The sequence below is a fragment of the Gnatocerus cornutus genome, chromosome 4 (assembly GCF_029298725.1).
Source record: "Gnatocerus cornutus isolate USDA-ARS CGAHR chromosome 4, icGnaCorn1.1, whole genome shotgun sequence".
Classification (NCBI taxonomy): domain Eukaryota; kingdom Metazoa; phylum Arthropoda; class Insecta; order Coleoptera; family Tenebrionidae; genus Gnatocerus; species Gnatocerus cornutus.
The window spans coordinates 2,409,733-2,434,456 of NC_142236.1; the positions used below are offsets into that span (position 1 = coordinate 2,409,733).

The 24,724-nt window shown below is 40.1% G+C and overlaps 6 protein-coding genes and 1 long non-coding RNA gene across 7 annotated transcripts; 4 read left to right on the forward strand and 3 right to left on the reverse strand.

The window, feature by feature from the left end:
* Positions 1-103: 103 nt before the first annotated feature.
* On the forward strand, positions 104-858 carry LOC148175921 (uncharacterized). Its single transcript, XR_015770058.1, has 3 exons — positions 104-345; positions 403-494; positions 548-858. It is a non-coding gene; the product is annotated as an uncharacterized LOC148175921 (long non-coding RNA).
* A 690-nt stretch (positions 859-1,548) lies between these two features.
* Positions 1,549-3,241, forward strand: LOC148175922 (cyclin-dependent kinase 2-like). Its single transcript, XM_088033590.1, has 5 exons — positions 1,549-1,775; positions 2,010-2,220; positions 2,271-2,543; positions 2,597-2,800; positions 3,048-3,241. Exons 1-5 carry the CDS (start codon positions 1,651-1,653, stop codon positions 3,177-3,179), a joined length of 945 nt encoding a protein of 314 aa, XP_087889716.1. The 5' UTR covers positions 1,549-1,650; the 3' UTR covers positions 3,180-3,241.
* LOC148175923 (uncharacterized) lies at positions 3,197-4,577 on the reverse strand. The gene is made up of 2 exons (XM_088033589.1): positions 4,414-4,577; positions 3,197-4,302 (listed from the first exon to the last, which is right to left on the reverse strand). The coding sequence occupies exons 1-2, from the start codon at positions 4,559-4,561 to the stop codon at positions 3,233-3,235; spliced, it is 1,218 nt and encodes a 405-aa protein (XP_087889715.1). The 5' UTR covers positions 4,562-4,577; the 3' UTR covers positions 3,197-3,232.
* Positions 4,578-4,683: 106 nt separating this feature from the next.
* Mcm2 (DNA replication licensing factor Mcm2) lies at positions 4,684-11,683 on the forward strand. The gene is made up of 9 exons (XM_088033588.1): positions 4,684-4,754; positions 4,803-4,960; positions 5,010-5,439; positions 5,490-5,894; positions 5,942-6,885; positions 10,800-11,004; positions 11,053-11,235; positions 11,283-11,438; positions 11,486-11,683. Exons 1-9 carry the CDS (start codon positions 4,743-4,745, stop codon positions 11,618-11,620), a joined length of 2,628 nt encoding a protein of 875 aa, XP_087889714.1. The 5' UTR covers positions 4,684-4,742; the 3' UTR covers positions 11,621-11,683.
* A 6,483-nt stretch (positions 11,684-18,166) lies between these two features.
* On the reverse strand, positions 18,167-21,318 carry LOC148175925 (uncharacterized). The gene is made up of 9 exons (XM_088035003.1): positions 20,983-21,318; positions 20,769-20,944; positions 20,533-20,717; positions 20,160-20,478; positions 19,945-20,116; positions 18,741-19,772; positions 18,614-18,692; positions 18,319-18,348; positions 18,167-18,204 (listed from the first exon to the last, which is right to left on the reverse strand). The coding sequence occupies exons 1-9, from the start codon at positions 21,316-21,318 to the stop codon at positions 18,167-18,169; spliced, it is 2,367 nt and encodes a 788-aa protein (XP_087891129.1).
* Positions 21,319-21,894: 576 nt separating this feature from the next.
* RpL30 (ribosomal protein L30) lies at positions 21,895-22,544 on the forward strand. The gene is made up of 3 exons (XM_088033763.1): positions 21,895-21,974; positions 22,101-22,213; positions 22,261-22,544. Exons 2-3 carry the CDS (start codon positions 22,106-22,108, stop codon positions 22,501-22,503), a joined length of 351 nt encoding a protein of 116 aa, XP_087889889.1. The 5' UTR covers positions 21,895-21,974; positions 22,101-22,105; the 3' UTR covers positions 22,504-22,544.
* Positions 22,541-24,695, reverse strand: LOC148175927 (coiled-coil domain-containing protein 174). The gene is made up of 3 exons (XM_088033762.1): positions 24,291-24,695; positions 24,060-24,241; positions 22,541-23,810 (listed from the first exon to the last, which is right to left on the reverse strand). The coding sequence occupies exons 1-3, from the start codon at positions 24,318-24,320 to the stop codon at positions 22,559-22,561; spliced, it is 1,464 nt and encodes a 487-aa protein (XP_087889888.1). The 5' UTR covers positions 24,321-24,695; the 3' UTR covers positions 22,541-22,558.
* Between the last annotated feature and the right edge of the window lie 29 nt (positions 24,696-24,724).

Genomic DNA, 24,724 nt, shown 5'->3' on the forward strand with positions numbered 1-24,724 from the left:
TCGACGGTGGCGGACTCTGTGTTTAAGTCACATAAGTTTTGCAATTTTGATGATGAAAGAATACAGATTTCTAATTTACCTTAATTGAGGAGGATGCATATAATTCAAAAAGAGAAACAAATACAATGTTTATGTTTTGTTCAACGGAAAGTTTTAACATGTGTTGTGTTGAATTTTAAGTTTTTAGTTTTTTCTCGAGTTTTCTTCAGTTGTAGTGTTGAAGTTTATAAGAACGGTTAAGGTTCCACTGGTCATCTTGTTTTGTTGTTTCAATAGAACTGAATTTATTTAATAATAATAATAATTAGTTCAGGAATGACCATATTTAATACCAAGCCAAGATCGGTGAGTATTATTAATCTAAAATGAATATACATATTTCATTTATTTATTAATTTGTAGAATTATTTACACTGGAGTCTAATAAAGAGACCAGCTATTCTCATTTTTTACCAGAGATGCACCAACTTGCAACACTTCAGAAAAATTATTTGGTAAATTTAACATTGTAAAACTTTAGTTAATATTACAAATAATTGTATTTTAGATACAATAGAAAAGATGCAACAACCAGAATTAAGAGTTCAACACAATTCAAGAAACCTTTATGAAGAGTATGTGGAATATTGAAAATTCAGCTCTTTTTAAGTGACAACATTCCAACATCTTAAACATCAATGTTTGGGGACACTCTTGTGAAATTTTGCTTCTGCAATCGTCATTGAAACATACATTTTCAACGTCGCTACAAAAAAATAGGTATGCTTATGAATTGTTGTAATGTGTATTTATATGTTGGGTATTTATTGTTATTTATGTCTCTATGTATAATTGTATAATAAATATGTTACATTGAAATAGGGTTTTCAATTGAAATTAAATTATTACAACCAGTGAAAAAATGCCCATAGTGGTTCGTGTCTTAGCTAAGGTAGCTGGTTTGTGTCTTCGGGAATAAGTAAAACTTCTGTGACTTTTTTATAGATGTCGCCTCCGCGCGTCATTTCCAAAAATTTACTATAGAGTGGGCTATCTATTTACTCCTTCATCTAAGGCACCAAGTTCAACGTTTGTAAACTCCAAGCTGGGGCGTCAAACGGAGAGCGCATGCGCGCGGCGTTCTCATTGGTGGAATTTTGCGCAATGAAAATCAAACAGTGTTGCCGCAGCTGGTGGCGAAGCAAAAAAATAAATCTTAGGAGAGCCCCCGGAGTATTTTTTCTGTTTAGACGTAGGAAAGGGGGCCCCGCAAAGACACGTCTAAAATCAGGTATTTTTCTGTGGCCGTTTAAATAAGAGGCGGTGGTGCCACACCGCCCCACCACCGCGTTTGTTTACGCGCCGTGACCAACCTAACAACAATAAAGTTGCGGAATTTTAAAAAAATTGTGGGAAGCTCGTGTTTTTGTGGAGTTTTGTGGTGGTACTGTGGGTTGGTACAATCTTTTGTGTTGTTTGTAGGAGAATGAAGGGTTGTGTTGGCGTTTTTTTTTGTTTTTTCGCCGCGACCCCGATTGTTATTGATTTCGTTGCCAACTTAATATCGATGTTGGCGCGCATGCGCACGCCGTAATAAACAGGAATGGCCGCTAAAATGCATAAAGTGAATTTCCCGCTAATTTGTGTGCACCGACCGAAAAAACGACGAAAATGAATACTTTGGATAGATTTATAAAATTGGGAACTGCAGGTGAAGGGACTTACGGGATTGTCTACAAGGCGAAGAACAAAGTGACTGGGAAGAGTGTTGCCCTTAAAAGAATTAAATTAGAGAAGTAAGTTTTAATTATTTTAATTTACTTCACGCTTGGAGTTTCTGCGGGGTGGGACGCTTCTAACACACTAATTTAGCGGAATTTTGAGCTGAATCTTGAGGGGCTTACGAGGGTTGAGCGTAGCACCACATGATTCAGCTTATACTTCAGCTAACAACCATCGCATACTAATTGTAAGTACTAATTCCGGGGGCTCCAGGAGTTGGACTGTTTTGCTAAGAGCCCGTTTTGTAGGTTTTGCAAGGACGACCACACCGAGGGGGTCCCATCCACCGCCATAAGAGAAATCTCAATCTTAAAGGGGCTCAGGCACTCCTCCATAATCGAACTACAAGATGTAATGTACACCTCTGACAAACTCTACCTGGTTTTCGAGTACTTGGATTTGGACTTGAAGCGGTACTTGGATGGGACCACCAAACCCATGCACAAAGAGCTCGTCAGGGTTCGTTTAATGGGGGCTATCAAGCACACTTTTTATTGTAATTTTTGTAGAATTACCTGCGCCAGTTGAGCGAGGGGCTCGCGTACCTCCACACCCATCGCATCCTCCACAGGGACATCAAGCCTCAGAACCTCCTGGTGGATAAAGAAGGACATATTAAAATCGCCGATTTTGGCCTCTCCAGGTGTTTTTCGGTACCGACCAAGTCGTACACGCATGAAGTGGTCACGATGTGGTACCGCGCCCCCGAACTCCTGTTGGGCTCCAAACTGTACACCAACGGAATCGATCTGTGGAGTTTGGGCTGCGTCATGGCGGAAATGGTAACTTCACACGTTGGTACGACTGTACCTAATTTTTTTTTAATAATTTTTAGTTGATTAAGCGCGCGCTCTTCCCCGGCGACTCGGAAATCGACCAAATTTTTAAAATCTTCAAAATCCTGGGGACCCCCAACGAGGAGATCTGGCCGGGGGTGACGTCACTTCCGCAGTACGAAGTGTCGTTTCCGCAGTGGAAACCGAGCGACTTGAAGCTCCACATTAGTTTTAATGATGCTGAGGAAGAGGAGTTTCTTAAGGTACTACAGTGGTACCAACCCAATTGTACTTTTCAGAGCCCACGATTCGCCGGAAAATAATTGTTCATGAAAACGAAAACCAACAATGTGTTGTAGAAAACTCCATTTTTCAAAAGAAGGCAAATTTTAAATCATCGTGAGTTGAATTATTTACATTTTTAAAGCTTAAATTTTTAAAAATTTATTTCATGAGCAATTTTTTTCGAATAAAATTCTCTTCCTCTGAACTGTGAGCCTATTGTTGCAGCTCATGTTGATTTATGATCCGTTCGTCCGGAAGTCGGCGAAGGAGCTCCTGGCGATGCCGTATTTAAAGAAAGCGAAGCTCACGACTCCGGATATGAAACCCTTCCCGGATATACCGGAAGAATTCTGTTAAATTAAATTTGGTGTAAGTAATCGTTGATGAATTAATTATATTTATTAAAAAAATTAGACAATTTCGTCGCTTTCGTCTGACTCCGGATGCTCCTCTTTGTCACCTCCTTTAATCCACTCCTCTTCGTTGAAAATGTCGGCGGAAAACACGTCTTCGTTGGGGTTGTAGCGGTACTTGACGTACTCCTCTTCGTCGAGCTCCGTCCGGACGCTCACACTTAATTCTTCGTTTTCGGGGCCCTGAGCGACAATCAGTTCCAAAGCCCGAACGAGTCTCCTAAAAATATCACAGATATCCGCAATGGTCCTCCCGTTGTCGTCCGTCTCTTTCAACTCCTCGCTGGTGGAGTTCTCGATGGACTCTTCAATCTGTTCAACACACTGCTTGAGCACCAAATACCGCGCCGGTAAAGACAGATTCTCGAAGTTATCGATCGTGAAGACTTTCCTCTGCTCCTCGGGAGTCAAAACGTGGTCAACATCCGGGAGGAGCCCCTGAAGAACACACCGCTCCACGTCAACTCCTCCCAGGAACGTCTTCTCGATAATGGGCCCCGAAACCGAGCGAAACGCATCGCTACTCTGGCAGACCTGTCTCTCTAAATTATGATATTCGAACGCGTTCCTAAACTGGGGCTCGCACTCCTCCACCGACTCCACAGACTTCATCCTCTTCACCGGTCGCCTCACCAACCTCTGCAGCTTCTCGTATTTGGCCTCCAGTTGAGCAGTGGGCGTCTTCTTCTCAGCGACAGCGTCGATTTCGCGCTGGGGCTCCGTGGAGACTTCTTCGCGCGTCTCGAAAGTCATATCTTCGAATTGTTCCTCGAGCGCCATTTCGGGTTCTTTCAGAGCCATGTCTTCAACATTGAGGATTCCTTGCTCGAGTTTCTCCAAGACGGTGCTGTAGTCTTGGTTGAGGTTCAAGACAATGGACTCTTTGCAGTTTTTGTTGGAGGGGGCGTCACGGGGAAGTTTGATCTGTTTTAGTTTGATAACTTTAGTTTGCGTTATTGTATGTTTGAGGCGGATTGGGGGAGTCTTCTCGAAGATGTTGGTGGCGACTGGAGGGTCCTCGATCTCTTCAAAGAAGAGGTTCGTGCCCACGCACTCGTCGTAGGTGCCTGGAAATAATTACGACGAGGTGTACCAACACTAAATTTCTCCTTAAAACAATAGTGCCAACCTAGTTTTGATAATCAAGGCCTCCTGTGGACATTCGGATAATCTCTCACCTTTAAAAAGCAAATCGTTGATTTGAACAAGAGGATGCTTCTTGTGCAAGTTGGCTACTCGAAAAAACATTTTATTTGCGAAAATCCCCGGAGTTATTTTTTCATTGAACTTCAAATAGACGTAACAAGAATCGTCTTCATTCTTCATGCTTTAGCACCGTTTTTTACACCTTCGCGTAATCAAAACATAACCTAAAAAATCCTGTCAAAGTGACAGCTAGGACGAAACTCCCTAGAGAAGTGAGGTTAGATAACTGCAGTTTTGGCGCCAATTCCCATCAAAACGGTTTCATTGTTGTGGTCGTGTTAAGTGTCTCTCCCCCAAGAAAATGTCTCAAAATGTAAGTCCGCACCCTTTCCACCCCCTTCAATTAATTGTTTTTATTTAGTCGGACGACTCCCCGCAACCAACCCCCCAGTCCGTGGCGTCGTCGCCCCCTCAAGACCTCGCACCTTTTGAGGACGAAGGTGGTCTCTTCGGCGACGAAAATGACGTCCCGATTGATGAAGGCGAGGGCGAGGAGCTCTTCGGGGACAACATGGAGAAGTAGCCCCCTTGGTCTCCCCCTTATTACCCACTAATTAAAATTTTGTAGTGACTACCGTCCCATGCCCCACCTCGATCGTTACGACGACCGCAACATCGACTACGAAGACTACGACGATATGACCATGGAGGACCGCATGGCGGCTGAAGAGGAGCTTCGCCGCCGCGACAGAGAACTAGGTCTAATCCGTCGTGACGACCGCGAGCTCTTCTACGCGAGCGACGATGAAGAAGACCCTCGAAGGAAACGGAGGATGGCAGAGAAGGCGGCTGCTGGTGAAACTGAAGATGTTGACATGATTGAGAGTATTGAGAATCTGGAGGACACAAAAGGGCACACTATTAAGGAGTGGGTGTGCATGATTGGGCCCAGAACAGAAATTGCCAACAGATTCAAGAACTTTTTGAGGACTTACGTTAATAGTCGGGGGCAGTATGTGTACCAGGAGAAGATCCGAAGGATGTGCGAGAGTAATAAGGTGAAGATTCCCAAGGGGGTGCTTGCAGGGGGCTAAATTTTCTGTTCTAGTCGAGTCTGACCGTCGAATTTACGTACCTAGCGAACAAGGAACACGTGCTAGCGTACTTTTTACCGGAAGCCCCCTTCCAGATGTTGGAGATTTTCGATGAAGTCGCCAAAGAAATCGTCTTGTCAAAGTACCCGAGCTACGAGAGAGTCACTAATGAGATCCACGTCCGAATCTCAGAGCTGCCGCTCATTGAAGAGTTGAGGACCTTCAGAAAACTCCACGTCAACCAGCTGGTTCGAACCATCGGAGTGGTGACCGCCACCACCGGCGTCATGCCCCAACTCTCGGTGGTGAAGTTCGACTGTAACAAATGCGGGTTCATCATCGGTCCCTTCGTCCAGTCCCAGCACAGCGAAGTCAAACCAGGCGCTTGTCCGGAGTGTCAGAGCACCGGTCCTTTCATGGTAAAATTCCCGGATTCTCCCAAGGACTCTTTCATTTCTCGTTGTAGATCAACATGGAACAAACTATTTATCGGAACTACCAGAAAATCACCCTGCAGGAGTCCCCGGGACACATCCCCGCCGGCAGGGTGCCTCGTTCCAAAGACTGTATTCTCCTCGCGGATCTCTGCGATCTCTGCAAGCCGGGGGATGAAGTGGACGTGACGGGGATCTACTCCAATAGCTACGACGGGTCGTTGAACACTGATAATGGTTTTCCCGTGTTTTCCACGGTGATCTTTGCCAACCACATGGTGGTGAAAGACAGTAAACAGATCGTGCAGTCTCTAACTGATGATGATATCAATGCGATTATCAAAATGAGCAAAGACCACAGGATCGCTGATCGCATCATCGCCTCTATAGCCCCTTCCATCTTCGGCCACGACTACATCAAGCGAGCTCTAGCTCTGGCGCTCTTTGGAGGCGAACCCAAAAACCCCGGCCTAAAGCACAAACTAAGAGGCGACATCAACGTGCTAATCTGCGGCGATCCCGGTACTGCCAAAAGCCAGTTTTTGAAGTTCGTCGAGAAGATAGCACCACGAGCTGTTTTCGCCACTGGTCAAGGCGCTAGCGCTGTTGGTCTAACAGCCTATGTGAGAAGAAATCCGACGAGTCGAGAATGGACGTTGGAAGCCGGAGCGCTGGTACTAGCAGACCAAGGAGTTTGTCTCATCGACGAGTTTGATAAAATGAACGATCAAGATAGAACTTCCATTCATGAAGCTATGGAACAACAGAGCATTTCCATTTCAAAAGCTGGAATTGTGACGAGTCTCCAGGCGAGGTGTTCGGTTATCGCAGCAGCGAATCCCATTGGTGGAAGATACGATGCTAGTATGACGTTTGCGGAGAATGTTAATCTGTCCGATCCGATTTTGTCGAGGTTTGACATCATGTGCGTCGTCAGGGATGAGATTGATCCCTTGCAGGACCAGCATTTGGCAAGGTGAGAATGTCTGGGAGGCTGGGTTTTAGTTTGACGAGTTGGTAGTACTGCTGTGAGTCATGACGGTTCAGAAATGTCAAAATCGATAGGATTTCAACAGTACTACCAACACGAATGAAAAACAGCTTATTTTTATTTGTTTGTTTACTTTGGTTTCATTTTTTCTACGAGCGCGTTTACGTATTTTTCTTCGTTTTGTTTTGTTTGCTCGATAGATAGCATCAGAGGCGTCACGTTATCACACTTGATGATGTTTCTCATAACTTCCGAAGTCGCCTCTTTGGAAAACTCTCTTCTCATTCTGCACATTTCGTTTATGAACTTCATGGAAATGTTATTCAATCCGTTCGTCTTTCGTTTGACAACCCGAAGAAAACGCTTTTTCACTTGAATGGTTTGTAGTTGCCGGTCAAAATTTTTCCAGTCAAGAACCCCGAAAGTGTTAAGGATGTAGTTATACAAGAACTTTCTCTTGAAGTTGGATTTACATTTCTGGGAGATTTTCGTTCGGTCAATTTTTGCAGATTTTTTGCTAAAGTTCGTTGTTTTACTACCAATGGTCTTCTCATTGTTGATTTTGGGGTTTTGGGTGTACCCCAGATAAGATACTTCTGGCCTGGATGTTCTTTCAGATGGAATAACAAACAAATGTTTTTTCTCAGTGTTAATCTCCATTCCAATTCCCGTGACGAATCCCTCGACTTCTTTGTACATTTCCTCTAACTCTTTGGGACTCTCAGCGTAGAGTTTGAGGTCATCCATGTACAGAACATGCGAAACGCGTCCATCTCCCATCGGTAGACCTCTTCCTCTGAGATGGAACGATAGAGGATTCAGAGCGGTCCAGAATAAAAGAACGCTCATAGGATCCCCTTGGAACACTCCTCGCTTGAAAGAAATACTCCTGGTAAGCTCACCACCGAATTGAATCTTCGTCTTCCATTTCTTCATGGTGTTCTCAAGAAACGAGACAAGAGTTTCGTCAACTTTGTACACCCGGAGCATCTCCAGGAGCCAGTCATGAGAGACACTATCAAAAGCTTTCTTAATATCGACGTACTGACCGTGGACGCGCTCTTGGTTCAGCGCCACCGAGTCAATAACCAGAGCTTTGCGTACTCCGAAGCATCCTCTGCGACCTCCACATTGTTCTTCCGCTAGAATCCCGTACTGTTCGTAATGGGCGAAGATCTTCTGGTAGACGCACCTCATAATAATTTTGTAAATCGTCGGTAAGTGCGTGATGGGGCGGTATCGTTTCGGATCTTGCGTGTTTTCGTCTTTGGGACTGATGCTGGTGATGCCTACGGTGAAGAAGTCAGGCATTTCTTCTTTATTTGACACGACGTGGTTGATCTTCACCAAAAGCGCGTTCTTCACGCTCGGGAACGCGCGGTACCAGAAAACTTGGAGACCGTCGATGCCAGCGGGCGACCAGTTCTTGCGCGTCTTGAAGGCTTTCTTCAATTCTGCTTCAGTGATGGTGGATGAAGTTTGAACGTCTTTTCCTTTCATTCTCTCTTCTTCGTTCTTTGGGTATGGAAGATCATCTTTCTTTTTGCTTGGCTCCTCCCACAAACTTGACCAGTAGTCTTCGATTTGTTTAACTGTTGGTACTTTTTCACCAACAATGCGCTTTTCTTCGTTATATAACAATCTTTTAAAGCGTCGCACACTGGTTTTGTAGAGCGTCTTCTGGTCTTCTTCAGTTTTTGGGAATTCCTTCGGGATTTTTTCTTGAGGGAAGATCTCAACACCTTCATCTTCGCATAGCTGAACGACAGTTTGAGCAGCGCAATACGTAACAGCATGTAAGTGTTCAATGCTGAGGTCTTCATCGAATTCTTCGCTCAGTACTTTGTCAACTTGCTCGATTATCACTTTGGATGTTTCGTTTTTGCAAATTTTTGGGAGTTGTCTTTGGAGGATCGTTTTCAAGTCGTCTGTTTCTTGGATTTTTCGGTACTGTTGGTAAAAGTCATGGAATTTTTGGCGCGCTTCTTCGGCGAGTTTTTTTCTGGATTTGTTATGTTAAAATTGGGGATTTTGGTGGCGAAAAAACTTACATTTCTAGGGGCATCTTTGCACTTTTGCGATTTATTGATTAGATTAGAAATTAATTCCATTGTTGAAACGTAGAGATGTACGAAATTATCTCGATTGATTTGGAGATTAGATTGCCGCAGAATTTGTATCAATTTTTGGTATGCAACCAATTTTTATTCGATATCGCGCTTTAATTTTTGGCGATAAAAACTGGGAATTTTAACATAAAGCTGAGGAAATGTCAACATAAAGCTGAGAAAATGTGGACATGAAACTGAGAAAATGTGAACATGAAATTAAGAAGATTTTATGAACATAAAACTGAGAAATTGCCAACATAGAACAAAGGAAATGTCAACATAGATCTGAGAAGAGATTATGTGAACATAAAACTGAGAATGTGGCAAAATAATACTGAGGAAATGTCAACAAAAAACTGATAAAATGTGAACATAAAACTGAGAAAATGTGAACATGAAATTTAGAAGATTCTATTGACATAAAACTGAGAAAGTGGAAACATAAAACTGAGAAATTGCCAACATAAAACGAAGGAAATCTCAACACAGAACTGAGAAAAGATTATATGAACATGAAAGAGAGAAAATGCCAACATAAAACTGAGAAAATCTCTACATAAAACTGAGAAATTGTCAACATAAAGCTGAGGAAATGTCAACATAAAACTGAAGAAATGTCAACATAAAACTGAGAAAATGTAAACATGAAATTAAGAAGATTCTATGAACATAAAACTGAAAATGTGGCAACATAAAACTGAGAAATTGCTAACATAAAACAAAGGAAATGTCAACATAGAACTGAGTAAAAAAATTTCAACATAAAACGGAGAAAATGCCAACATAAAACTGGTGAAAATGTAAACATAAACTGAAAAAATGTGAACATGAAATTATGAAGATTTTATGATTATAAAACTGAGAAATTGCTAGCATAAAGCGAATAAAAAGTGTCAACATAGAACTGAGAAAAAATTATATCAACATAAAACAGAGAAAATGCCCATATAAAACTGAAAAAATGGCAACATAAAATTGAGAAAATGTCAACATAAAACTGCGAAAATGTGAACATGAAATTAAGAAGATTCTATGAACATAAAACTGAGAATGTGGCAACATAAAACTGAGAAATTGCTAACATAAAACAAAGGAAATGTCAACATAGAACTTAGAATAGATATTATGAACATAAAACTGGAGAAATGTCAAGATAAAACTGAAAAAATGTGGACATGAAATTAAGAAGATTCTATGAACATAAAACTGAGAATGTGGCAACATAACTGAGAAATTGGCTAGCATAAAACGAATAAAAAGTGTCAACATAGAACTGAGAAAAAATTATATCCACATAAAACGGAAAAAATGCCCACATAAAACTGAAAAAATGTCGACATAAAATTGAGAGTGTGGCAACATAAAACTGAGAAATTTCTAACACAAAACGAATAAAAAGTGTCAACATGGAACTGAGAAAAAATTATATCAACATAAAACGGAAGAAATGCCAACTTAAAACTGAAGAAAATGTCTTTATAATGCTGAGAAATTATAAACATGAAATTAAGACGATTCTATGAACATAAAACTGAGAATGTGGCAACATAAATCTAATTACCAACATAAAACGAAGGAAATGTCGACATAGAACTGAGAAGAGATTATATGAACATAAAACGTAGAAAATGTCAACATAAAACTGAGAAAAACTGAACATGAAACTAAGAAGATTCTATGAACATAAAACTGTGGACTCAAAAGAGATGATGTGAACATAAAATTGAGAAAATCTCGACATAAAATAGAGGAAATGAATAAATAAATAGTTGTCCCCTCCTGTTTCAGATTCGTGGTGAACTCGCACATCCGCCACCACCCCTCAAAGAAAGGCGAGACTATAGAAACCGTCCCCGACGATGACCTCGCCATCCCCCAAGAAATGCTCCGAAAGTACCTCGTCTACGCCCGGGAAAACGTCCACCCCAAACTCCAGAACATGGATCAAGATAAAATCGCGAACATCTACAGCCAACTCCGACAGGAATCTCTGGTAATCATCTCATAGTACCAACCCCAGCAAGCTAAAAATTAATTTAAGGCCACCGGAAGTCTTCCCATCACCGTCCGCCACATTGAAAGTATCATCCGCATGGCGGAAGCCCACGCAAGAATGCACCTCCGCGAGTACGTCCAAGAAGACGACGTCAACATGGCTATCAGAATGATGTTGGAAAGCTTCGTCGAGACGCAGAAATACAGTGTGATGAAAACGATGCGACAAGTCAGTGGTTTTGATGTGGTCACGCGAAATTACAGTTTTTTTTGTAGGTGTTCCAGCGGTATTTGATGTTCAAGAAGGACCACAGCGAATTACTCTTCTATATTTTGCGACAGTTGTCTCAGGACCAACTGGCGTTCTTGCGGGGGACCGACGAATCTCAAGCTTTAGTCATTGAAATCGACGAGAAAGATCTGAAGGATAAAGTAAGACATGCCAATCCTCCTGAGGAGTTTCTCAAGTTTTATTTCAGGCCAAACAGTTGAATATTCATGATTTGAAGCCGTTTTACCAGAGCCGCATTTTCGAAAATAATAATTTCGTGTACGACGCCACGAGGAAAGTTATCATTCATACCATACCGGAAGCCATCACTGCTGAAGATTAGTTTTAAGTTTTAATGTGTACCTTTGTTTTCAACGTAATTTTAATTAAACGTTTTTTTTGGGTATGAAGCTCATATCATTATCATTATTTATTAAACTGATATCGAGTGAAGTATCCAACCATATGAAATCATCAAAAATTCAAATAGTGAATCGTTTATCAGCCATCATTCCAACTCGTTTCAACTTAAATTGATTTCTTGTAGTCCGTTCAGTTCGTTCTTTAAGACCACGTCATGTCTAAAGTGATTCGTAAATTCAAAATATTGTCAAAATTTGGTGATTTTTTCGATCGGGATCCTCTTAGACTCTATAGGCTCATCTGCATAGATTTATACAAGTTACCGATTATCAAACTGTTCAGACATTTCACATTATGGCTTTACGTGTTTCTCATCGTAATTCAAACTTTCTTATTTTTATATAAATTTGAAGCTAATTATTTCATTCAGTATATGGCTTCTTATATGGCATCCTGTTATATAAGTATTCTTCAAGGCCGTGCTGACTGATGGTAAAATTCATAATATATAACGGAGTATTTTAAAGATCTTAGAACTGCTCTTAGAATTCAAAGACCCATGAGAATTTAACATGTTATTCCAATTTACCTTTTTTTTTGTAATTTTGGTAGTTTTAACGCCAATACAATAAAAATTGGACTAATTACTACTTTTAACATGTTTATTAACTGTGCTAAATGCCAAAAGCCAAAATATTAGAACTAGAAAGAGCAAACTAGCCCCAAATAAGCGATTTATGAGATATTTTTTTCAGATGGTATACTATATCGTATACTTGATGGCATGTTCCGAAAGCTTTGCTTCTTGCTGTGACGAAATGAGCCTGTGGTCTTGAAAGTGGTAACCAGAAGATCCAACAGAAAATCAGAAAAGAATCAATTGGAATCACATTGTATTTGATCGCCAGTGAAGTCACCATTATAATTTTCGCGTTTATGTTTCTTTTTCCTCAAGAAAATGACCGCAATATTTTATTCGAAATCGCTTTAATGGAGGATTTGTTTCCACCGGTCATGGTGTGGTTTTTTCGCGTTGAATATTTCCTCGCCATAAGCATATTTATGATGATACCATTTTATCAGTTTGCTCATACCTTTTTTATATTCAAGTTTCAGATGTCTCTTTTCGTTTATTTTCTATCGAAAATGAACGAGCAAACTGAAAACGACGAAATCAACAAGCAACTTTTACTGTGTGTAAAGAATCACATTACTCTGAAAATGTAAGAAATTTCATTGTTTTTCCAAGTTGATTCTTCTTTCAGTGCTATGAGCAACATGCTTAAGATGCTTCATAAGTGGTTCGTTAGCGGTGAGGTGATCATTATCATTCTGTTGATCAGCCTGTGCAGTTTTTTTCTAGTGGTTTGTAGTTAACAGTACAGAGTTCCTCCACCCTTTTAGTTTTCTGAGTACCTTTCAGATTTTTATTTTCGAATTGCATCGATGTGCTTCTCCACGACTCTTGCGTACCAACTATTATTCTATTTGGGTCAATCTGTAGAAGATGCAGTAAACATTTTCTTTGATTTCCTTCCATTTTGTGCTGTTTTTTTCAGGGCGAAAGTGTCGTAGAGACTTTGAATACGCTTTTTTGGTACGACTATGACAAAAACAACAAAACGTTGTACATGATTTTCTTGGTCAATGCCGGTCAAATTCTGCAATGTAGACTTTCAGACACTACCTGTCTTAACTATCAAATGGGAATTCAGGTTGGTTGTTAAGTTGATGTTAAATTATGATAATTTTATTTTACAGACTATACAAGCGATTTGGTCTGTCTGTTTGGTGGTGATTCAAATGAAACTTCTTTAGTGATGTGGTTAGGAGGCTTTAAATTTTTCGACATGTTGGCAGCACTGTCTTCACCGCACCGCAATATAACCACGCATTAAAATGTCACAGAATTTTAGATTTCATAGCATTCATCGGTCTTGAGTACCGAATTCTGACCGATAGCGTTGTATTAGGTGAGCTAGTTGTTGACAAAAGCTTGGAATTGTTTGGAATCTAGTGAAAAAACTATTGATATTGATCAACTAAGCGCGCTAATTTGTTAATACAAAATTTTGAGGCCCTTTGGAAGTTTTACAAACACGTTTTTTACATTATGTGTTTTTCGCACCACACCAGAAACCATCACTGCTGAGTATTGATTAGTTTTAAGTTCAGTGTGTATTTTTGTTCTCAACGTGATGTTAGTTAATAGTACAACGTGTTTATAAATGTTTCTAGCATCAAGGGTGGCTATGAAATGTCAAAGAAATTTGCCGCTCATTACAAATGTGGGTTTCGATTTGTCAACTGACATTTGCAGCTAACCTCAAACATGAAGCAAAGTAAGTTTTGAGAAATAAACTGTTTCAGTTGTGGGTGAAAACCTAAAAATCGAAAACTTGGGCACAAAACCGTAACTAAAACGTCATTGAAGTAAGTAACATTATAAATAATTTTCATGATAGTAATATTCTATGAAAACAAAGCGGCAAAATACTGTACGGCAGGAATTCCAAAGCCACGCTTGATGCTAGAAACATTTATAAACACCTTGTATATACATACAAGTTTACAACAGTTGAATACAGTATGAATGCGAGCGAAGCGAGTATTGTAATTCATCTGTGTGTAATAATAGCTCATTACATGCGAGTGAAAGACACTATTTTATCTACGACTGAACAATATTTTTTATTTATAACTTCAAAACGTAGTTTAGAAACACGTTACCGAGGCCAGTCATAGCCAAAGTTCACAGGTGTTTTCCCGTGTTTGAGTGAAACTCTAGACGTCCCAGGTTCAATCTCTGCAAATTCAGATTTTTTCAGGCAGTAATGATGCAATAATGAACCGTATCGATTGACTGATATCGATAAAATAATGAATATTGCTTCAAATGAAGTAGTAAGATGCTTCGTTAATTACTTAATTAATTAACAACAAAACATTGTACATGATTTTCTTGGTCAATGCCGGTCAAATTTTGCAATGTAGACTTTCAGACACCTCTGCGATTAACTATGAACTAGGGATTCAGGTTGGTTAAGTGGGTGTTAAGCCATGACAATTTTATTTTGCAGACTCTGCAATCGATTTGGTCCATCTCATTGGTGGTGTATCAAATGAATATTCTTTAGTGCTGTGATTAGGTTTTCTATTTTTCTACATGTTGGCAGCACTGTCTTCTCCGCACCGTAATATAACCATGCAATAATGTCACGGATTTTTAGCTTCCATAAGAAAACATTAGGTGGTCTTGAGTACCGGATTTTGACCAATAGCATGGCGTTTGGCGGGCTAGTTCTTGACAAAAACTGGTGAAAAAAACTAGTGATATTGATCAGCCGCGCTAATCTGTCAATACAAAATTTTGAGGTACTTTGTAATTTGTAATCTTTTAATCTGATTTTAATAAAACGTTTTTTCTGTATGAAGCTCTTATCATTACGATTATTTATTAACTATTCAGTCACTTGAAATTATCAAGAATTCAAATTACGAAGCGTTTTTCTTCTATTACCATTATTCTAACTTATTTCAACTTAAATTATGAGTTCTTATAGTCTGTTCAGTTCGTTCTATAAGGCCACGTCATGGCTAAGACGACAATTCAACGTAAATTTAAAATCTTGGTGTCTAAATTAGTTCATTATCTAGATCGAGACCCTCTCAGACTCTTCAAACTGATTTGTGTAGATTTACACAAACTACAGATAATCAGACTTTGGACACTTTTCACGTTATTCTTTTATTCACTTCCCATCGTAATTCAAACTTTCTTGTTTTTACATAAATTTGAATTTAGTTATCTTATTCAATATATTAGTTCTTATATAGCATCTTTTATAGTAAGTATACTTTATGGCCGGTCTGTATAGAAAAAACATTTTTTTCCAGATGGTGTACTTTCTCTTATTCGTGTTGTTTTGTTCCAACTGCTTCACTTCTTGTTGTGAAGAAATGAATCTGTGGTCTTTTGAAAGTGGTAACCAGAAGATCCAACAGAAAATTAGAAAAGAATCCATTCAAATCACAGTTTATATGATCGTCAATGCAGCCAGTTTTCTCATATTTATGTTGATGTTTCTTTTTCCTCAAGAAAATGATCGCAATATCTTATATGAAATCGCTTTAATCGAAGATTATTTATTTCCACCGGTCGCGACGTGGTTTTTTCGCGTTGAAAATAGTTTTGCTACGGCCGCGTTTATAATAATACCATTTTATCAATTCGTTTATGTCTTTTACAAGTTCAAGTTTCAGATCTACTTTCTTGTTGATTTTCTATCAAGAATTGACGAACAAACTGACAATGATAAGATCAGAAAGAGACTTTTACTCTGCGTGAAGCGTCACATTACACTGATAATGTAAGAAATTTCACTCTTTTCTGATTTGATTTCTTCTTTCAGAGCTATGAATTCCGTTCTTAAGACGCTTTATAAGTGGCTCATTGTGGGTGGTCTGCTCATTATAATTCAATTGGTCAGTATGTGCAGCTTTCTTTTAGTGGTTTGTAGTTATAATAGTACAATCTACACCAACCCTTTCAGTTTTCTGAATACTTTGCAGATATTTATTTTCGAACTGCAGCACTGTGCTTCGCTGTGATTCTTTCCTATCAACTGGTGATCCATATTGGCCAAGCTCTGGAAAACACAGTGAATAATTCCTTCGTTTGTCTTCTAATTCTTACTGTTTATTTCAGTGCACAAGTGTTGTGGTCACTTTGAATCAACTTCTTTGGTACAACTATGATAAAGACAACAAAAAATTGTACTTGATTTTCTTGGTCAATGCCGGGCAAATTTTGCAAATTAAATTTGCAGAAAACTCCGCACTCAACTATCGACTGGGGATTCAGGTTGATTCTAAAGTTGGTGTTAATTGAAGACAGTTTTTTTTGCAGACTCTGAGATCGATTTTTTCCGTCTCATTGCTGGTGTACCAGATGAATATGCTTTAGGAGGCTTTGAATTTTTCTAAATATTGGCAGCACTGTGTTCACCCCACTTTATAAAAAATAAAGAGACAATTTGGTTTTTGTCAGCTCGAAATCTATCAACATTTTTTGTAGTTTCTGAGATATTGAGCTTTGAACATTTTCCAACTCAAAATTCAATATCTGAAATTTTGATCGCCTTTAACGCAGTTATTTGTGGACCGATCTTAAAAACTCGCACCATTTTGGAATCTACGTACAATTCTGCGTAAGATGAGTACCAATACTTTAATATAGCTTTATAAATAAGCGAGATATTGACCGTGTCGAATTAGAGACCGAAAAGCAGCAAAATTCCACACTAAAAAAAGTAAAATTTTGAATTCAAACTGTCGAACATCGATTTCTAAGCCAAAAAATCGCGAGAAAAACGATTTCGAAAAGAGTTTTTTTATATTCGGCTTAATTCCGGTGATATCGAGCAAAATCGTTTTTAAATTTTGGCCCTTTGGCGACTACCCGAAATTTTAAACGCCTCTAACTCAGTTATTTGTTGGCGGACGAGAAAAATAAAGGTAGTTTTGGATTCAGCGCAAAATTCTGCGTAAAATGAGTTCATATAGCTCAAATTTCTTTAACAAATAAACGAGTCATCAAGCAAATTACATTTTCAGAGGGTGATTTTAGGGTCATTTTCAAGACGCTGTTTCGGGGCGAAAACAACGTTAAGTAACCTTGAGCTTACATTGATCGAAAGAACAGCTCGAGATTTATCAACTGGCCAAATCTCAGATCGATCAGGCAAATAGTACACGAAGGGCGATCAAAAAACGAAAAATTGAAAATTTTTCATCGATTGAGTCGCAAAATTTTTTTGACAAAAAATTTGACCATCGAATTTTAACTTTTAAGAGCGGTTTCTAAAGTAAAATGAGCCGAGAAAAACGGTGGTAAAACCGTTTCAAAAAATTTCTTGTAGTCTCGAAGATATTCAACTTTGAACAATTTTTAACCCAAAATTTAATATCCGAAACTTTGATCGCTCATAACTCAGTTATTGGTAGGCCGATTTTAGCGAATCTTATGTTTCTGGATTTTGCATGAAATTCTGCGTAAAATGAGGCTCAATACGTTAAGATTGCTTTATAAATAAGCGAGATACGACCAAGTCTAAATTAGAGACTGAAAGGCAGCTAACTTCAACATTGACAAATTGAAAATTTTGAATTCAAACTATCTAAGACCGAGTTCTAAGGTAAAAAATTGCGAGAAAAACGATTTTGAAAAGAGTTTTTTTATATTTGGCTTAATTCCGGTGATATCGAGCAAAATCGTTTTCTAACCTTTAAAATTTTGGCCCTCTGACAACTACCCGAAACTTCAAACGCCTCTAACTCAGTTATTTGTTGACGGACGAGAAAAACAAGAGTGGTTTTGGATTTAGCGCAAAATTCTGCGTAAAATGAGCCCATATAGCTCAAACTTTCTTAACAAATAACGGAGATATCTATCGAATAAGATTTTACGAGGGTGCCATTTTTAAGACGCTGTTTCAAGGCGAAAACTGCGTTTAGTATTATTAAATTATATATCGATCAACAGAGGAGTTCGAGGTATATCAACTGACCAAATCTCAGATCGATTGGGCAAATAGTTTACGAGGGGCAATCAAAAAACAAAAAATTAAAAATTTTTCATCGATTGAGTCGCAAAATTTTTTTGCTCAAAAAATTGACTATCAAATTTTTGACTTCTGAGGGCCGTGTCTAATGTAAAATGAGCCGAGAAAACCGTTGGTGAAAACCGTTTCAAAAAATCTCTTGTAGTTTCGGAGATATCAAGCATTAAAAATTTTCCAAGCCAAAATTCAATATCCAAAACTTTGATTGCTCATAACTCAATTATTTTTGGCCCGATCTTGATGAGTTTTACCGTTTTGAATTCTACGTAAAATTCTGCGTAAAATGAGCACCAATACTTTAATATTTCTTAATGAATAAGCGAGATAGCGACCGAATCTGAATTAGAGACCGAAAGACAGCTCATTTTTCGGAATGTTGGCAGCCCTGCTTTCAGCAAAATCTTTTTTCATCTTAGAAACTGAATAAAACTAGTACAATATTTTGATCGTTTATTACGCAACCCCGAAATCTGTAACCGAGCCCCCTGTGGCCCTCCTCTCCAAATCCTCCCATTCCCCCCCTGTAAACTTCAATTGAAAACAAAACTCCATTGAAAACGAAAGCAATTCAATCTCTGTCGGCAACAACTCGTGGCTCAAAACAGATTGTAAAGTCGTTGAATTAACAATCAAGTTAAGCTTTTGGATGGTCCTAAAGCAGTGATAAGGGACATTTCCTTCGAGATAAATGTCTTGCTGCGCAAAAATCTCAGCCAATGGAAGCTTAGGATTTATGATGTATATCCCCCCACTTCTCTGAAAAGCCGGATAAAGAAGATCTTCGAAGATAAAATCCGAATGATGGAAAATCTTTGCTGTGGATCGACCCAAATTCGCGATCCTATGAAACAAGGTTTGGATAGTACCAACCGCTGGACCTTCCACGAAGAAAATGAAGGTGTTCCCGTCATCCAGGAAGAATCCAGAGAGATTCTTCCGCGCTTCTGGATCAGTGGGACCACCCCGACGCAACAAGGAATTTGTGAAAAGTAGCTCCTGGGTGGAAACGTGCGCAGAATTCGCATTCAATACTTGTGTTAAGAGATCTCGCGCAACTTCTATTTTGTACAAAATCAGAAGAAGACGCTTATAGAGACTACTTGTGGTTTTGATATAGAAGAGGGGAAACGTCGGATGCAAGAACTGAGCCTCCAGTTTCACCGTCGTCCCATTGGCAATCAAAGACTCGTCGCTGAGAGGCGAAGAACACTCGTTTCTGTCAATGTTACAAAAATGAACTTCATTGATGGTGATGCGATCAACGAGGTGATCCTCAAAAACGGGGGTTGGGGGGTGGAGGGAGCGGGCGCTGAGACACTGACGTTTTTCTTTGAAGTGGTACAACTGCATGAGACTGCTCAAGTCGAAAGTTGCCACCGCCAGAATGACGTTTTCAGTTAGAGGGTCTTCCTGTGGTTTTGGTTTTGACTTCTTTTTCTTCAGTTTCTTTGGTTTTTTGGGGTTGGACGCAGGGCTTGGGGGAGATGGGAGTGCTCTTACCCCGACTACCTGAAAGAAGTGCACGGGGGAGGCTTAAAATTTTTATAGACTTAGTTTTGGAATCTGCGTGAAATTCTGCGTAAAGTGAGACCAAATAACACAAGTTTGCTCCAAAAATAAGCGAGATATCGGACCAAATCAGATAAATGGCTAAAATTTTAAGTTGGTACCACTGGTTCACCTTTGCAACGACACGGCGCGTTTCTAAAACCTCCAAAATCTTAATAGATGGAATGTCACTCGTGATGATAAATGCAGACTCATCGAAATTCACAGTTGTTTTCAGGAACCGACGCGAAGTTTCAATTTCTTGAACTCTCGGGACATCACAAACAACAAAGATCTCCTGAAAACTTTAAAGAAAACGTGTTTGGAATGATAGACAGTAGTACCAACCCTTTTTCTTTCAAAACCTCCACCGGCAAGCCACTGACTTTCCTAACTCTCACAATAAGAGGACCCAATTCGGCTTTTTGCGCGCAAGTTAGTACGTTTTCGGTACTACACAAAACGAAAACTTCTTTTAAGTTAGTACCCGCGTTGGTGAGGCGGAATGTGGCTAATGTCGGATCTGTGAGAAGAACCTGAGCCGGGATCTTCACAGTGGTACTATTTTTGTTGTTCTTTGCCTCTGGTACTGTTTTGGCGAGATCTCTACATGGGATTTGTCCTCCAGTTCTTATGATTCGAGCGATGTGGTACAAGTGGACATCATCTAAACCAAAAAAGGGAGCTAAATCTTGTATTGTATGTTTTGGTACTACTTAACTTCTATCATAAATCCAAGAAGTTATCTCATTTTGGCTTGGAAACAACGCAACTTTCTTGAGAATTCGTTGTACGATGTCCTTTATAATGTCTTGCTCTTGAAGTCTCTCTTCATACACTTCGGGAAAGTACCGATTCAGATCGTTTTGGTGCAAATAGAATCCGGCGCTGTCATCTGACTGAGCTCTAGAATCCCCAGTTGATTTCTCTAGGTACTACTTTTGGTAGTGTTCTTACGACTTCCCTAAGGTACTTTTCCCGGTACTCACCACCAGATTGATGGTCTCCACGGTCATCTTCCGGACCTCTTCAACAGGGAGCTCTTTCAAATAGTGCTCGACAAATACAGGTACCCACACTACGTCCTCTTCTATTACAGTTTTCACGCTTTGGTGACCGTCTCTGCTAAAAATCTACCATCATCAAGAAAAACAAAGAAAATTCGTGGTACTTTAGCAACAGCGCCCCAGCAGATCACGTCGATTTCGTACTGGAATTTTTTTCCGAAGAGATCGTAGCTGAGGTGGACGTAATTGAGCGGTTGTCCCATTTCGATAACTGTGTAAGTTGTCGAGGGGTCTTCTTCGGTTTGCTTGGCTTCTGGTTTGGGCTCTTTGGTTCGTTTCGGCTCTTTGGATCGTTTAGGCTCTTTGGATCGTTTAGGCTTTTTGGTACGTTTAGGCTTCTTGGGTTTGGGGCGTTTTTTTGAGTGTTTTGTTTCTAGGGGTGATTTCTCGGGTTGTTTTAAGGGGACTGCTATTAGAAATGATATTTTGAGGGTTATCATAGCGGAATTTAGGGGAGTCGTGAGAAATTAGATGCGCGACGCGACAGATGTCAACAAAAATGACCCGGCGCATCCACCATTTTTTATTATTTTTTTTATTTTAAATTTAGCTCAGTTTTTTTTCTTAATTTCTGTTTTAGAGTCTTTTCTTCTTGTATTTTCAGTAAAAGTTATTTTCTGCTATTTTTTTCAATCAAAGTCCGCTTTTTTTTTAATTATTTTTTTTTTTTACATTTAGAATTACCGAAAAAGACTGGAATATTGTCAATAATCAATTTGAGACAATTTATCAGCACCTAAAAACAATTTAAATCAACGTGGAGTGAAATTAGCCGCAAACCAAGATTTAAAAATACTAGCGCACTCTATCGACAACTCTCACAACTTCAATGGTAAAAATTAAAATGTACTGTTGGTTGCCCGCTTCAAACTAAAATGTAAAATTGTGAACAACAAATGGGGTTTTTTTGGTAAGTCTCAAAATACAAAGAAGACTAACAAAACAGAAAAAACGTGTATTTTGTTTAAATTTAAAGTTTATGGTGGTGGCGCCATCTACTGGCCTTCTCCAAACCAACTTGACGTCTGCCAACTGTCAATTCGCCATTTTCTTTTTCAGTGCGTTTTCGTTGTCAAAGCACGTGGAACCTAAAAAGGTGAGTTTTCCGCTTTTCTTTCGATTAGAACCACAGAAGGACACCGGTTTTTCGGTTCCTCGTTGGAAAATCTCCCATTTTCGTTCGTTTGTGGCATTCTGAAAATTTCTAACCTCTTTTTTGCAGTCACTATGGTGGCCCAAAAGAAGCAGAAAAAAGCCATCGAGAGCATCAACAGCCGCTTGGCGTTGGTTATGAAATCCGGGAAATACTGTCTGGGTTACAAACAAACCCTCAAAGTGAGTTTTTTTTTAGTTTTGAATTCTTTTTAATTGTGTTCTTTTAGACGCTGAGACAAGGCAAAGCGAAACTTATCATTATTGCCAATAACACGCCGCCTCTGAGGAAATCAGAGATTGAATACTACGCGATGTTGGCAAAGACAGGCGTCCACCACTACACTGGTAACAATGTAGAACTTGGGACAGCTTGCGGGAAATATTTCAGGGTGTGCGCCATGTCCATCACCGATCCTGGCGATTCTGACATCATCAGATCGATGCCAGCGGGAGACGGAGCGCCCCAATGATGTATTTTAGGTCTTGCTTTATAATAAAACAACTTCGTTTATATTTACAATTTATTCACAAATCAAACATGTCCGTTCTTGTTTGTTTCCTCTCCATTTGCTCCCTCAGGAACTTCAAACCTGCTTCTACACTCTCACTGACGTCGCTGCAGATCGAGGATTCCCTGTGAGACCGCTTGCTGCTACTGGGGCCGTAATAGTCGTACGTTGCCGGGGGCGGAATCTCTGTCTTCCTGTACTGTCTCGAGTCCTCTTCATCGCTCAGTTCGTTGATTATAGGGGCCGCTCTGAACCCTCGCTCCTTCTTCTCCCGGGGTTCTCTTTCATTCTTATCCCTTCGTCGTTCGCGGTGGTAGGTGCTGGGGGGCGCAAACTCCGAGTCCCGTTCTCTCCGTTTCTTATCCACCCACTCTTCCTGTGAATGCTCGTAATGACTCTTCACTCCTTCCTTCCCGATGTCCCACGGCCGCACGTGTTTCTTCCTCTTCTCCTCTTTCTTGTTTTCTTTCTCGTCAACTTTCTCCACTTCCGGAGGCTTCTCGGGCTCCGGGGCGACCTCAGGTTCGTCTTCTAACGGCGGCAGCCCCATTCTCTCGCGTTTTCTGTTTTGCGCTGCTCGTACTCTCGCTTTGAGCTGTTTCTCTCTTTGTGCTTTCAAGTCTTGGGACTTTTTCTGTTGGGATTTGGTCTCTTCGCGGAGTCTCTTGAGGGCTTCTTGTTGCTTTGCCCGCTCTTCTTCGTCTTTAGAGAAACCGTAGTAGCCCACCCCATGAGTGCGAGCTTCGTTGAAGAGAATATCTTGGTAGTGAATGTCGCTTTTGTCCCTCAATTCTTCTTCTTCTTTTTCCCACTGTCTTCGCAACTGTTCCCTGCGCATATCATTAGACAACAACTCGTTTTCATCAGTTAGCTCGGGCTCTGGAGTTTTTTCCTTCGGCGGTGGAGGCGGAGGCGGCGGACTTCTGCTCCTGTTTCTCCTCTTCGCCTCCACGATCTCCTCCAAGTCTCTGTCTTTCCGCTTTAAGTAGTCGAGGTCTTTCCGGAGACACGTCCGAGTTCGTCCTAGACAATCCACGTATTCTACCCATTCTTCGTCTGGATTCTTCGGCGGTTCGTAGTCATCGAAGATTATGTCCTCTTCTTCGCGATCGACGTCGTCTTCGGAGTCCTCGGGGGGCAAGTCGGGGACTCTGGACTTTTTGTCGAATCGGACCAAGTAGCGCCGGATGTATTCGTCTTCTTCGGGGCTGAGTTTCTTCTTTTTGGAGAGCTTGTCGTAGAGGCGGGTTTTGGCCTCCAGGGCCTCTCTGTGGAAGAAATGAAGAAAAATTAGAGAGGTCCAAGGAGGCGGTGATAGTTTGACGCTTGCCAGAGCTTTCTAGATATTAGGGTGGTCAAAGGAGTATGTGACAGTTTGACACTTAGTAGAGCTTTCTAGATTTTAGATCAGGTCCTAAAACCTAAGCCTATAAATTTTAGGCTTTTAGTGCCAACAGAGCTACTAACAGAAGTCATGTTTCTGAGCCTATTGAAAGTAAAAAAAAACCTAGACCCACCTGGACTTCTTTAACAAATCTTCTTCTTCGCTTTTATCCTGAAACTGCCGTTGCTCCACACCTTTGTTCTTCAGATCCAGAGGAGCGTTCTTTTTTAAATTCCTGATTTTCACCTCATTCTCGGCCTTTGCTTTGCTCAATTCTTCTTGTTTCCTCAAGATTTCAGCCTTCAAGCTGAGCAACTACAAACGCAAAAAATGAAAAGTTTTCAAATAAATTAAAGAAACTTACCGAAGATTTACTTATTTCGTACGTGCTCATATTTAAAAAACGAAAATATTACAAAACGTTTTAGGAGGTTATGTCACCAATGACAGCTGTCATCGTGACAGATGGCGATCTGCGTGTTGCATACCCCAAAATCGCAAATTTGGCCCTTTTATTTGAAAAACCAACCAATTTGATTGATTGTCTCGATTTTTCTCATTTAATTTCGCCCTTTTCGCCCCCGTTGTAAAAATCTAGTTGCGTCATTTTTGCGAGGTTGGTACCGCCAATGACAGTTCTCAAATTTCGTCCTGTCAAGTGTCTCAATTTTCGCTCGTGATCGCTTAGAATTGGGGCGAAAACGTTTTTATCGCGCCGCCAAACTTTTGAACCGTATCAATCGTGGAATTCGGAATATTTGCGGAATTCTGCAGCAGCGCGCCCTCGCGAGGAATGCG